General features: G+C 42.9%; 1 protein-coding gene across 3 annotated transcripts; it reads right to left on the bottom strand.

Moving 5' to 3' along the window:
- tefa (TEF transcription factor, PAR bZIP family member a) lies at window positions 1–13225 on the bottom strand. 3 transcript variants are annotated; one of them, XM_085465618.1, is made up of 5 exons: window positions 13017–13225; window positions 3724–4113; window positions 3069–3289; window positions 2130–2341; window positions 1–1591 (listed from the first exon to the last, which is right to left on the bottom strand). In XM_085465618.1, the coding sequence occupies exons 1-5, from the start codon at window positions 13090–13092 to the stop codon at window positions 1570–1572; spliced, it is 921 nt and encodes a 306-aa protein (XP_085321744.1). In that variant the 5' UTR covers window positions 13093–13225; the 3' UTR covers window positions 1–1569. The 3 variants fall into 3 exon arrangements, with proteins under 3 accessions (XP_085321744.1, XP_085321743.1, XP_085321745.1); XM_085465617.1 differs by lacking the exon at window positions 13017–13225 and adding an exon at window positions 4914–5341; XM_085465619.1 differs by having other exon boundaries at window positions 1–2341.
- Between the last annotated feature and the right edge of the window lie 70 nt (window positions 13226–13295).

A 13295-nucleotide genomic window follows, 5' to 3' on the forward strand; every position in this document is an offset into this window, starting at 1 on the left:
TTCGGTCTACAAGGCTTTAATCTTACATAATGTAAATACAAGACAAAAGCTTGCCACACTCAAAGATGTTTCTTTACAAAGATGTAACCAGAAAGGTTTAAAAAAAACAAACAAACAAAAAAAACCCACACAACAAAGTTAGCTAAATGACCTGTTCCTGAGAAGCTGCAACAACCATTGCAACAAAAAAAAAAAAAAAAAAAAAAAAAAAAAAAAAGCTTGGAGTGAAACAATTTTCTGTTAAAGAGGTCTGGAATATTTACACAAAAATCCTACTTGTAGTTGTACTTCACAAAAATGCACACGCCCACTCATTAAGAGGAAGCTGTTTTTTAAAAAATGGAAAAAAAAAAAATTTGTAAAGAACACAATGTTCACTTTTATTTAGGTTACAAAGTGAGAACAGTTATAGATGTGGAAGCCCTGCAGCGAAAGAGAAATAAACCGCTTTCCCTTTTTTGTCAAAAGTGGACAGCAAAGTAACCGGCGGGTAAGTCACAGCTGTAGTTTGGATGCAAAGTTAACTGTACACTGGCAGACTGCTCGCTGCATTGAAATGGCTTTAGACGTAGAAAACACTCAAAGGGTTTAAAGAGGCGTCCCACAACAGTCTGTGTTACCGAGACTGAAGAGACACTGTGCGTTTCGACAGAAAACCTGTAATACGGAAGCAGGTGTAAATGGTAAATAAAGATTCTTCAAAAAACTCAAATAGCACTGTATGTATGGTCTATGATGCTAAATACATTTTAATGTATTACATTAGCCTGAGTTATTTACAGTGCATGCATCAGTAGACTCTACACAGACACTTCTGAAGTGTTGCTGACAGAAAATGGACGAGTCCACATCGACAACCCGCAGAGAGGCAACAACTCTGTGAGGGACACAGCACGAGGGCGACAAGCACAGAAACAGGGAGGACTAAGCGTTTATGTACAGCTCTGAGCCGCCGCTAGTAGAAAGCTCATACATGAAGAAAAGTGAACATGGCTGCTTTTTTTTTTGTTTGTTTTTTCCTGCCAAGTCACAGAAATCCCCTGAAGAAGCTTTTAGGTTATTGGAAATGTCACAGTCAAAAACAGAAGTCTTTGTGGGTAAAGAAAAGCCCAACTCTTTGCACAATCTCTTATATTATGATATAAAACTACTATGAAAACTGCTGCAAGCAACCTGCAAACCCCAATAGGGAAGCCATGTAGCCTAAACCATTACATGTGCCACCTAAAAAACCAAACCAAACCTACTGTATGTAGAAATCAAAGCCCGAACATCACAAACAATCTCATCTCAGCATCAGTCGTACAAAACATGATAAAAAAATGACACCTCAGAAGCGAGGTGCACCAAAGAAGCACTTGAATATCCTCACACACCCCTCTCACTTGCACAGATGCTAAATATAATAATAATGATTTTAAAAAATTTGATATCTTAACATGCTATAACATCTCGCTGGCAGCATCGGCCCTCACACATGCTCGTCTGTTCTTCATCCTCTTCTTCCATGTAACAACCAAAGGATTTATTTATTCATTAGGAAAAATAAATGAATAAATCAACTGTTGTCTATTCGTCATCTGGCACCGCTCTTAAAAGAGAAGAGAACAAGGATGAATGACAATGGAAGGAAGGGGGGAGAAGAGAGGCCAGTATTAAGCAATGTTTCCATCAGCAACTGGCAGCTCTGAAGGCTGGTGTGTGGGACTACCAAGAAGTTATTGTAAAGTAGAATATCCAACATGAAGGCTGAGTGAGGCTTTAGGCTCCTCTCCCTTTACCTTCTTAGGTACCACATGGAAGGAAAGCCTCTGCTGTTTTACTCATTCTCACGTTATTGTGACTCAAATGAAAGCAGGTTTGTTCACCAAATACACTCACAATTATTCAAATCAAACCCCCTGACGGACTTTCATCACAGTGTAGGCTATACAGGGGTCTCATTCTCCCCTCTTCCTCCCCCTCTCTTACAGCTAAGGCCATCCCTCTCTTCAGCGGTACGGTAGGTTTGTATCCGGTCACATGGCAAAAGATCAGGTCTTAAAAATATCTATCTTTCTAAATATTGACACTGTTCGGTTTGCATGTCCTTTTGTGTATTTCGCATGTGTGTTTTCCTCGTCCCTTACAGTGGTCCGTATTTGTTTTCATATCGCCCCACAACGTTCTTGTAGCGGCCGCATTCCTTCCGCAGCTCGGCCACCTCCGTCCGCAGCGCCGTGTTCTCACGCTCCAGGAACGCAGCTCGGACAGTGATCTGGTTCTCCTTCAGCCTGCGGGCGTCGCGGGAACGTTTAGCCGCCACATTGTTCTTCTTCCTCCTCTGCCAGTATTTCTCATCCTAGGGGAGCAAAACAGAAAAGAAACAGCTTGCTTACTGTGTGTTCTTTATTCTAATCAACGCACTTCAGCCTGAATCTCACCCATGTTTGCCTAATCCTGCAAATATGGCTGACAGCCAAGCTCCTTTGTCCCTGTAAACAAAACCAGCATTCTTCTCGAGGAGCAGGAAGCAGGGAAAAAAACTGATTTCAAGATTATAACATCGCTGAGTCATGGTGAGTCGCAGAACTCAACAGCAGATCCTTTTTCAAACCTCCAACACTGATGAAATTCCAAACCGCACAAAGATAAATAGAAAGTTTGTTTGTTTGTTTTTTTTAAAAACATTTCCTGTTTATTTCAGGCAGTGACTGTAAATGTTTTCTAGCGTTCCCGCCTTCAAAAATAAATGACATTTTTAAAAACAAGCTCACATGCCTCCCACTTTCATTTTTATCAGTTATTAACAGTAATCCCAAATTACCCCGATACATGCAAGTTTAGAGCGTGTATATTAGACACAGCATTGAATAAAGCGATGAGTGAATGATTAGAAAGTTGACATATAATTGCCAGTCTATTGGCATCAGCAATGTTTCTAGTGTGATTATACAACCCTACATGTTTGAGCTCCAACTCTCTTCCTGTTTTACCGATTTGCCACGAGGCACATAAACACAATGAAGCAGCCTGCTAGACTGAAAGCGCATTTTTTTGTGGTCTTCCTCATCCAGTTGCCAGCATACCTTCTGTTCGTCGGGTACAAACACCTTCCTGGCCTTCTTAATCATAGGCTGTGGCTTGAGATCATCTTCAGAGAACTTGTGTTTGCGCGGGTCAAACAGTTCGCCCCCGGGCACACTCGACAGGACCAAATCTGTAGGATCTGGCTCGTAGTTGACCTCAACCTCAATTTCTTCAGGGATGATGGGCTCAGGAGTCACCCTGTCCTCGTCAGTGGTCACCTCTGAGCACACAGATAAGAAACAAAAACAGAAATATGAGACACCAACTGTAAAGTCTGCCATCTCCAGTATGCGGCTGCACCAGCTTCTATTTCTGCTGTCCCGCCAGAATAGTTACCACCCACAGCTTGTTTCAGGATTAGGTGACATTGTTAGATCACACCATATCCTGTTTCGCTAACATAGTGACACAACCAAATATGAAATATAAGCATGCATTATTACCTCTATTTAGGACAATTCCAGCAGGGATTTTATACTTCTTATACAATTATACTTATCTACAAACTCTGTATTTTTATCCTTAGATTTTGTCAGAGTAGCTTTGCATGAATCACAGTTCAAACTAAGCCTTATCTTCTGTAAGCAACTTCCTTCTGGCCCCCATAAACACTCTGCTCTCTCTGACATCATACAGGGCCAAGAGGAGCCTCACCTGTAACAACATCACAGGTGATGTCAGAATCACTCTTTGTGATGATCACCACTTTCTCCTGACTCTTGTCCAGCTCCTGAATGGGCAGCAGAGTCAATGGAGACACTAGCTTGGTGATCTTTGTCTGTGCAGAGGACGTAGCCTTTTGGTTCTCCGTCTTCATGGCGTCTCCTTCTGGCGTGCCCTTTAAGTTCTCCTCTGGTGACGTGGGAATGCCATTCTCCATGAGGAACTCCTCCAGGTCCATGTACTCCAGGTGGAAGCTCTCACCATCATAGGGGATGGTTTTCTTCCAGATAGCTGGGGTCAGAGCGGCCGAAGGACCCATGTCACTCCCTCCTCCACCCAGGTCACCGGTGTCTCCAAGACACAGCTTTTCCTCGTCGGTGTCTGAAACAGGAAAGATACACATGAATATACACAGAGACACACACATATGGAGTTTTCACAAATATTATATTATATATATTTTGCTTTGACATAGAAAACATGGCTTTATAATGTATTCAGTGCTGAGAAAGAAGATTTTTTTTCTTCTCTCTGTTTCTACCCCAAACTATCCAGTGTGTTACAGTAAAATCTCCTCCCCCTCCCACTATCATCTGTCACTGTTCTGTAGAAAACTATTTTAAGTACCCTGACACCACTACATCCAGTATACAGTACAACAGCAGCAACAGTGAACGCCATTTAAGATGACTATGATTCAGTTATGCGGTTTTTAAACTGAAGGACTCATATCCACAGTAAACACACAGTGAGGGGGAAAAACAACCAGGCTGAGAATGTTATCACGCTTATTTAAGTTCTTATTCACTTAAAACCAGGTTTTATCATCAAAATATTACTTTGTTTTAACCGGAGAAAGAGTGCCTCCTGTCAACAACAGCAAAATAATTGCATTTAAACTCAGGGGCGTGTCTAGAAAAGTCTGGATGCTGAGCAGAATCGGACCCAGGAGAAAAGAGGAGGCCTTTCTAGGGTACATAGCGACTGCAGCTAGCGCTGCAAAATTAATATGCCCTCAGAGGTGTTAGCACACGCAGCGCCAACCGTATACAGGCTGCTACACTGTTATGATAAGAAGACTGTTTTAATTATTATTTTTATTATTCGCCAGCCTCTTTATTCGGGTGAACTCGTTTTAGAGCCGACATCCGCCTCTTCCTCTTCGTCAGCTCTGCGCTTACCGTCGTCTCCGTCCAGTATATTCGGCGGAGGCATTTCCATTATTTTCTTCAAAACCAGCGGGAATGAACTCGGGGCCCCAGCGGCAGTCTCCATCGTGACGAGAAGTGGCTCTCCAGACATTTTTATAATTCTTTTTTATTGTCTCTTTATTATTCAAAGTTCACCGCGGAGCAAGTGCAAAAAAAAAAAGATGCAAACACGGCGGGTTAGCTCGTTAGCTTGATAACGCCAGCTCCTCAGCCCGCTGAACCGCCGTCACAGACTGCTTCAAAATCCACTGAATCCACTCAAACGAATTTTATCCACTAGAGCTTCTCTAACCCACTTCCTCGGTAACCGTGACAGTCGAAAGGTTTGTTTTTTTGTTTTTTAGAACAAACCGCGCCTCCTTGTGAAAAAACCTCCTGTTGGCTTTGTGTTGATTGGCCGGCTGAGTCTGACCTCATGAATATTAATATTACAGCGCGAGGGGGCGTGTTCCTGAAAACTATCTGCGCTCTCATTGGTTGACCGAGTTATATACATGTTCACCTAAATAAGATATAAAAAAAACTATTGCAACACGTATTTTAACCGAGTTTTTTCCCCACCCTTATTCGGTTATTTAGCTTTCTTTCCAGTTCTTTTAATGTTATACGATCACATAAACACAGACAGCGAGGGTTTATAGCACCTTTTCTAAATTTATGAACAGGCAATAACTATAACCATCTAACCCAAATAAGATATTAATCAGAAATACTTGAAGATTATATTAATTGATATACTCTGACAGAAAAACCAAAAAGAAGAAAAAACTGCACAAAAAGTGGGACAAAAAGCTCGGATCATGTCCTGACTAGCAAAGCCTGCCCAGCTCACATGCAAACACACGTGCAGGTGCCGCTCTTACATATCGCCCGGTTTTGTCCAATGACGCCGCGATGTGTCTCTGTGGCCATACTGTGGCAAGCCGTTAGAGCCATAAATCGCCACTTTCCTAACCCGTTTGGTTAAGAAATGGCGTAAAAAACGCCGTTTAATTATTCAAAACGCCGAAAAAAGCGGCGTTTGTCGGAACAGAACGCCGCTTTTTCCGCCACTCGGATGGCGCCCTGAACGCACCATCCGAGTGACGTAAAAAGCGGCTTTCAAAGACAGACGGAAACGCCGTTTTTTACGCTACTCGGCACAAAACGCCGTTTTTATGCATCTTTGAACGGCGTTTTTTACGGCGTTCTCTGCCAGCTGTAACGGCGTTTAAAACGGCGTTTTATTGAAATTATGCAGGGCACTCCCCATGGTTCCCTCATCCAATTACTTTCAACTCATTTCACCCAATCAAAGAAGAGGAAGTGCAGACCACACTAATGCATCACCGATTCACCTTGCTGCTAAGTGATTGCCTATTCAGTACCAGTGCTTGTCACAGTATTCACTTGTATTATAATCCCACTATGCATTTTGATGTGTTTAAGGCATGATCGAGCAAACAAACGACAGAATACTTTTTCTGAAACCTTAACTGTGTTACCTGTTATGGCAGCTAACAGGTAATGAGCAGAGCTAGCTCTGCTCATTTCTGAGCTTCTTTCTTATTTTCCTCTTTACTTCTCTTAACCTTTAACTTATGTTTTAGCAATCAGATCCTGCCATCTTGCATTACCGCTTCGTGCTAGTTATGTTGACTTTTCTCTTCTTTTGTCTCCACTTTTTTCACCCGTGTTTGGACACTCGGCGCATGGCTCCTTTGTTTACATTAGGGATCAGCTGTTAGCGCTGCGCCCTGCAGCTGCGCTACCGGCAGACAGACCCTACATCCCCAGTGAGGGAAGAAACGGGGGTGATGTCTCCCGAGGACACCTCACACACCATCTCTCCTTCCTGTAATCACTTTAAATGTGAGATCGCTCCCTGATATGATTGAGGAGCTAATGACGCTAACCCGGTCACAGTGGCAGTATCCCGGTACTCCCTCTGTGAGTAGGCTGCCCGGCTTCCAGCTGCTGCGGGCGGACAAGACGAGAGACAGCGGTGAGAGGAAAGGAGGGGGGCTGGCAGTGTTTGTTAAAGACGGTTGTGGTATCTCTGGGCACATCGCTGTGAAAGAACAACTCTGCAACACAGACATTGCGCTATTAGCGGTTAGCATCCGTGGAGGTAGCCTGTGACTCTCTGTGGTCCGCAGACTGCAAACGCAATCTCCGAGAGCTCTTCTTCTAATATCAGGGGACTTTAATCATGTCTCGCTGGACTCCACACTGCCCACCTTCACCCAGTATGTGACCTGCCCCACCGTAGGCAATAAAACATTGTACTTAATGTATGCCAATGAAAAAGTGGCATACAGTTCATCACCTCCCCCTGCCCAGGGAAGATCCGATCGTAACCGAGTGCGTCTTGTCCCTGTGTGCAGCCCTTACTGTGCAGGGAGCCACTAATCACCCACGCAGTGCAGAGATGGTCCGCGGAGGGCATATAAATAAATAATAAAAGCAAGTAAATGACAGTATGCTCTTTCTGAAACAAACGGAGACCTTAACTTTTATCAAAATACCGTTTTACTCAGTTTAAAGTAATACCACTGTATAATAGCCTTCAAATTTAATAATGTTAACAGTATCTCATGAATATTTTTGCCCTTTCAACATGCATTAAAAAAATAGATATACAGTTTTGAATCAGACCTGTATGTACGTTTTCTCAAAAGTGACGTAAATAAGTAATCTCAAGAACCTGAAATAATAGTTTCCCATGTAAACTGGAGATGTCCTTGTCAATGTCATCAGAGTACTGTGGATGTCTTACACGAATTTGAAACATAAAACCAGAGTGGCACATGACAGTGTTGCACATAACATAACTAGTTTATATGACATGAAGTTATAAAAAAAAAAAAGAATCCATGTAACTTGGTAATGGCTTCTTTCTGATAACTGTCGGCTGCAGTGTGCATTATCTTGACAAAAGTATAAGATACTGAACCCACTGATATGATGTGGTGGAGGAGCACAAATACCTGGACACCCACATATATACATTTGCTGAACTGGAAGATCAAAACAGAAGCTGTACACAAGCAGTGTATGGGCAGGCTATTTTTTGTGAGCAAGCTTGTGCAGCGCACTTTGATGTGTTCTTCTTGGATCAGGAGAGCAAGCTCTGTGATTGGCTGCACTTCGGAAGCTGTGGTGGAGAGGAAGTGAGTGAACAAACTGCCATGCATCATGGATATTCCTCTCAATCCACCTCACCAGGTACTTCTCTAAAAGTGTGACTCAGGTCTGTTGCCCCAAAGGATACAGGAAATGTTAGATATTTTAGTATTTTGGGAGCATGTACTGAATACCTTTTTTGATGATATTATACAAAGGACCCTGTTTCTGCAATGCCCTTTGTTTGAACTTCATCTCCTCTTGCTGCGACCCCACGGGCAACTTCCTTTGGCCTGCTGGTCTGGAAAATCCAACAGTTCATCTATATGTAAAGAAGGCACTTAAACTGGAACAGGCATAGCTGCGTTGATCCTGCTGTGGTATAGTGGGACAGTGCATTCCTCGAGTGCACATCAAGTTTGCAGCCTGCTAAAGATCACACACCATTGATTATGTGCCTCTAGGTATATATGGTTAAACATTTCCTAATGCAAATAACTACATGCAGTATTCTACCATGTGCAAACTTATATCACTAAAGGATTCTAACTGTCTAGTGTTTAATGGACCTGTCAAAAGTATGTTGAGATTATAGAAGGCCCCTTTCAGAGCTAGGGGGAACTTCCTTATATGGTTGTAACTTGTAACTTGAAACTTGTTGACACACGAACCCTTCTGCCTATAAAAACCCTGCACAGAAGAATAAACTTTGAGTTGATTTTGGGAAAGCAGTCTCTGTATCATTTTGTTCTCCCAGGCTACTCCCGGCGCTGTAACTAACCCGCTGAACGGCATACCTGAGCTTACTTTGAATAATTAATCTTATACAAAACTCTGCTTATCGCTGCCCACGTCTCGAAGGAAACTCGATCCACGGATGACCCGGAAGGAGAGATTTCTTTCAGGAAATGCACTGATTTCCATGACAGAATTCACAACAACACAGACACAGGTCGGTTCTTTGAAACGGGTGTTTATTACTTGGGCCTTCTCTCCTTGGCTTCACCATCACCAGTACGGGAGGACAGGGAGCGATCTCACATTTAAAGTGATTACAGGAAGGAGAGATGGTGTGTGAGGTGTCCTCGGGAGACATCACCCCCGTTTCTTCCCTCACTGGGGATGTAGGGTCTGTCTGCCGGTAGCGCAGCTGCAGGGCGCAGCGCTAACAGCTGATCCCTAATGTAAACAAAGGAGCCATGCGCCGAGTGTCCAAACACGGGTGAAAAAAGTGGAGACAAAAGAAGAGAAAAGTCAACATAACTAGCACGAAGCAGTAATGCAAGATGGCAGGATCTGATTGCTAAAACATAAGTTAAAGGTTAAGAGAAGTAAAGAGGAAAATAAGAAAGAAGCTCAGAAATGAGCAGAGCTAGCTCTGCTCATTACCTGTTAGCTGCCATAACAGGTAACACAGTTAAGGTTTCAGAAAAAGTATTCTGTCGTTTGTTTGCTCGATCATGCCTTAAACACATCAAAATGCATAGTGGGATTATAATACAAGTGAATACTGTGACAAGCACTGGTACTGAATAGGCAATCACTTAGCAGCAAGGTGAATCGGTGATGCATTAGTGTGGTCTGCACTTCCTCTTCTTTGATTGGGTGAAATGAGTTGAAAGTAATTGGATGAGGGAACCATGGGGAGTGCCCTGCATAATTTCAATAAAACGCCGTTTTAAACGCCGTTACAGCTGGCAGAGAACGCCGTAAAAAACGCCGTTCAAAGATGCATAAAAACGGCGTTTTGTGCCGAGTAGCGTAAAAAACGGCGTTTCCGTCTGTCTTTGAACGCCGCTTTTTACGTCACTCGGATGGTGCGTTCAGGGCGCCATCCGAGTGGCGGAAAAAGCGGCGTTTGTCGGAACAGAACGCCGCTTTTTTCGGCGTTTTGAATAATTAAACGGCGTTTTTTACGCCATTTCTTAACCAAACGGGTTAGGAAAGTGGCGATTTATGGCTCTAACGGCTTGCCATATGTGGCTCACACGCAGGCGTGAGCAAGAAGGGCGGCGCTGCAGTGCCAAAGTATTATTGGGCTGAGGAGCAGCACCTTGAGGTTTAGTTGGTGTGGGCTATGCTGCTGCAGCTAAGCAGAAGACCAAGGGGCAAAGATGTGCATGTCTGTGCTGTACCGCAGAAAGCTTAATCACGATCGTGGTCGCTGATAATTGTCCCACATCGCCTTTAAGCATACAGTAAACTTTTTTTTTTACTCCTGGTGAAAAAAGTGGTGGTAAAAAATAAATAAATAAACAATAATCTGAATGATGTGGAAATTGAAGCAAATCATATCCTGCGGAGAAAGAAAGAGGATTTTTAAAATCTACATCCTGTTTTCTTATGCAAAAAGGCATTTAAATAGACACATGTTATTGCCCTCCAAAGTGTGCACTAACATGAAGCATTCAGTAAGGCAACCTATGAAAGGCAGCTACATGCATGCTTTCCTCACACAAGGCACAGTTTTATTGTCTTTAGTGGGGGAGGGAGTTTTTCTCCGTGTTTGTGTCACAGCGATAAAAACAAATACAATCCCCCAAGGTCATCTGCTATAGGTGGTTACACTGAACTTTGTCCCACTTATTATATATGCCACTTAACCACAATGATAAACTATTAGCTGCATTAACAAGTAGAACTAAAATCTTGTCTGTGCAAAATTAGGGAAACAAATTAGGAAAGTATCTGTTTGTGGTCTGTACAGCTCCATGTGATTTTAGACTACGGTCCAAAATAATAAGTGTGTGTAGAGAGTTTGCATTGGAGGTGCTGGACAAGACCCTATAAGAAACTAGTTTATTTGACCTTCATGTCATGTCCTCACATGTAGACAACTCCTACAACTTCCTAATCTAAAACATACCCCAGCTAAGAGTGGGAGAGAATAAAAGCATCTTTACAGTCCTCGCGTCAAAATCTTTGGCTTTGGAGCAACACACACCAAGACGAATGTGACATCTGATCCATCCTGGTCATTTGCGTCTGTCTCATGGTACACACGGGTTCTATTTATGATCAGTATGTACGACAGGCAGTGCACGCCTGAACGTTATTATATATGTCATCATAAAATTTCTACGTCCATATAAGGATCTGTTTTATACTGACCCTTAGTGCAGTCCTTCATCATCCTCGCTCTGCCCCTCTGGTCATGTTAAATATTAGAATACACTATTGTAACAGTGTATATAGGACAGAAAGTTTGACAAGAATAAAAGGCCCAGCTAAAAGTTTGAGGATTTCAAAAATATAGCAATAAACCAAGGCTCAATTAATTTACACACAGCATCAATAATGCCTGTGCATAAACCAAAACGCTCTCTTTCGGTCTTTCAACACTTGGCGGAAGAATTTTCGAGCATGAAAGACATCAAAATTTTACTGGTAAGTCACACGTGAGTTTACAAAGAAGAAAAAGAAAAAACGTGAGCTGACCGAGCATGCTGCCTGACATGAAAGCAGTAAATCACCATCAAAGGTATTTTAAAGAAGGAACACAGCCCCTCTAGCAAGGAACAGCTGGTGAGTGGCTCATTCCCTGACCTCGATGGTGGGGAGGATTTAGTCTCTGATCAAAACTAAAGGTGGAAAATATGGAGCTCCTGAATCTCTCTAATGAAAGGTGCTCTGACTTGAGCTGCATTAAACTACTTAATTGGACACAGAGCAGCAGAGTACTCTCGCCTGCTGTAAATTTACCACTTGCTCTCTCATGGTCTGCAAAGACCGAACACCATTTTCTTCTACTTATACAGTTCAGGGAGCTTGAGGTGGGGCTGCAGACCATCTCAGTTGTCACAGGACAACAGGCAGACTCCTTGACAACCATTCACGCCACATTCATTACCTATGGACAAGTTAGAGTCAACTGTCAACTAACTATTGATTCATCATGCTGCATAAAGGGGCAGTTCACCCAAAAATTACATTTTAAAGCACTTGGAGCCTGAACCTAATCTAACTTCTCTCCTACAACAACAAGTCAAACATACTGTGCAGCAAAGCAACAACAACAACAACAAAAGGACTGCTTTTGCTTCACGAGTCATGTTAGTACTGTGATGGCCCCATTTAAAAACTCAGCCTGAGTGACTACTGTGCAGTCCTGTTAAATGGGGCAGATTTAGTCTCAATTTGAAGATATTATATCTCTGTGATCACTTACACGGAATGAAAACAGAGTCATTGCGTCGACCTCAAACGCCACCCACGCTGAGATTGTTGTGTTTGTGTTAAACACAAAACCAAAACGGTCAGCCTAAATTATATGAGGCATCATCTCCCAAGCAGGCTCACTTAAAGGGGCCACAGTGGTCTCACACACCTGCATGTTTCAGCAGTCACATACCAAACATGCTTTCCTGACTGAGACGTTGTCAAAGTGCAATTGTGCAGCAACAAAACCACCACAGGTCACAGAGGATCAGTGGGTGTTAGATACTGATCTGATTTGCAGGTCGATCTGAGTCTGCTTACTGGAGCTTTCAGCCAAAAGAGGCGGTGTTACTAATCCGTTACAACCACGAATGACAGCATTTTTATTAGCCTGCAACGCGATGATCATTAAAAACAGCAGGTGATCTTATTTTAGGGTGTTTAGCTTTATCAACATATCTCCTCTTTCACACTAAGCGGTCTTTACCACCGCAATGAAAGGATCAGTACCTGCTTTGTATGTGTTAGAGTATCGTTTTTTAAATTATAAGTGTCTATTTAGTAATTTAGTCCACGTTTTCTGTTAAATTCCTCCAACTTTTAGCTTCTAAATCCAGCCAAGGAGAAGCTCCTTGCTGTCTCATGCGGCTCAGCTGACGAGGATTACGCAACAAACACACAGTTTGCGCAAAAGTTCCCGAATTTCCTCAAAATCAGTTTGTCGCTTCAGATAAACGATCTACGTGGTAAATCTGTCTCTTAATTTTCGGAATTTTAACTTAACCAGAGCTACGTTTGGCTGTCACTTACCATTGTCGTCAAAGTTTGGAAGAGCGAACGGATGCTCAAGAAGAGCCCTGAAAATCTCTGGGATTTCAGTGGTCATGTTTTCTCCTGTGAAAGTGCACAATCCTGGAGGCCCGGGCAGTGCTTGAACGGGTGTGAGCGCTCCCGAAAAACGTCGGGAAATATTAGAACTTAGGCAGGTCTCACACGCTGAACTCGGCCGAAATTACTTAACGCGGCCCGCCCACTCCAGCTCCGCGCAGCCAATCGGCAGCGAGCATTCCCACGCAATCGACGGAAAGA

The sequence above is a fragment of the Copadichromis virginalis genome, linkage group LG8 (assembly GCF_057382275.1).
Source record: "Copadichromis virginalis isolate Kocher_CV1m ecotype Utaka linkage group LG8, C_Virginalis_male_GT1.1, whole genome shotgun sequence".
Taxonomy (NCBI): domain Eukaryota; kingdom Metazoa; phylum Chordata; class Actinopteri; order Cichliformes; family Cichlidae; genus Copadichromis; species Copadichromis virginalis.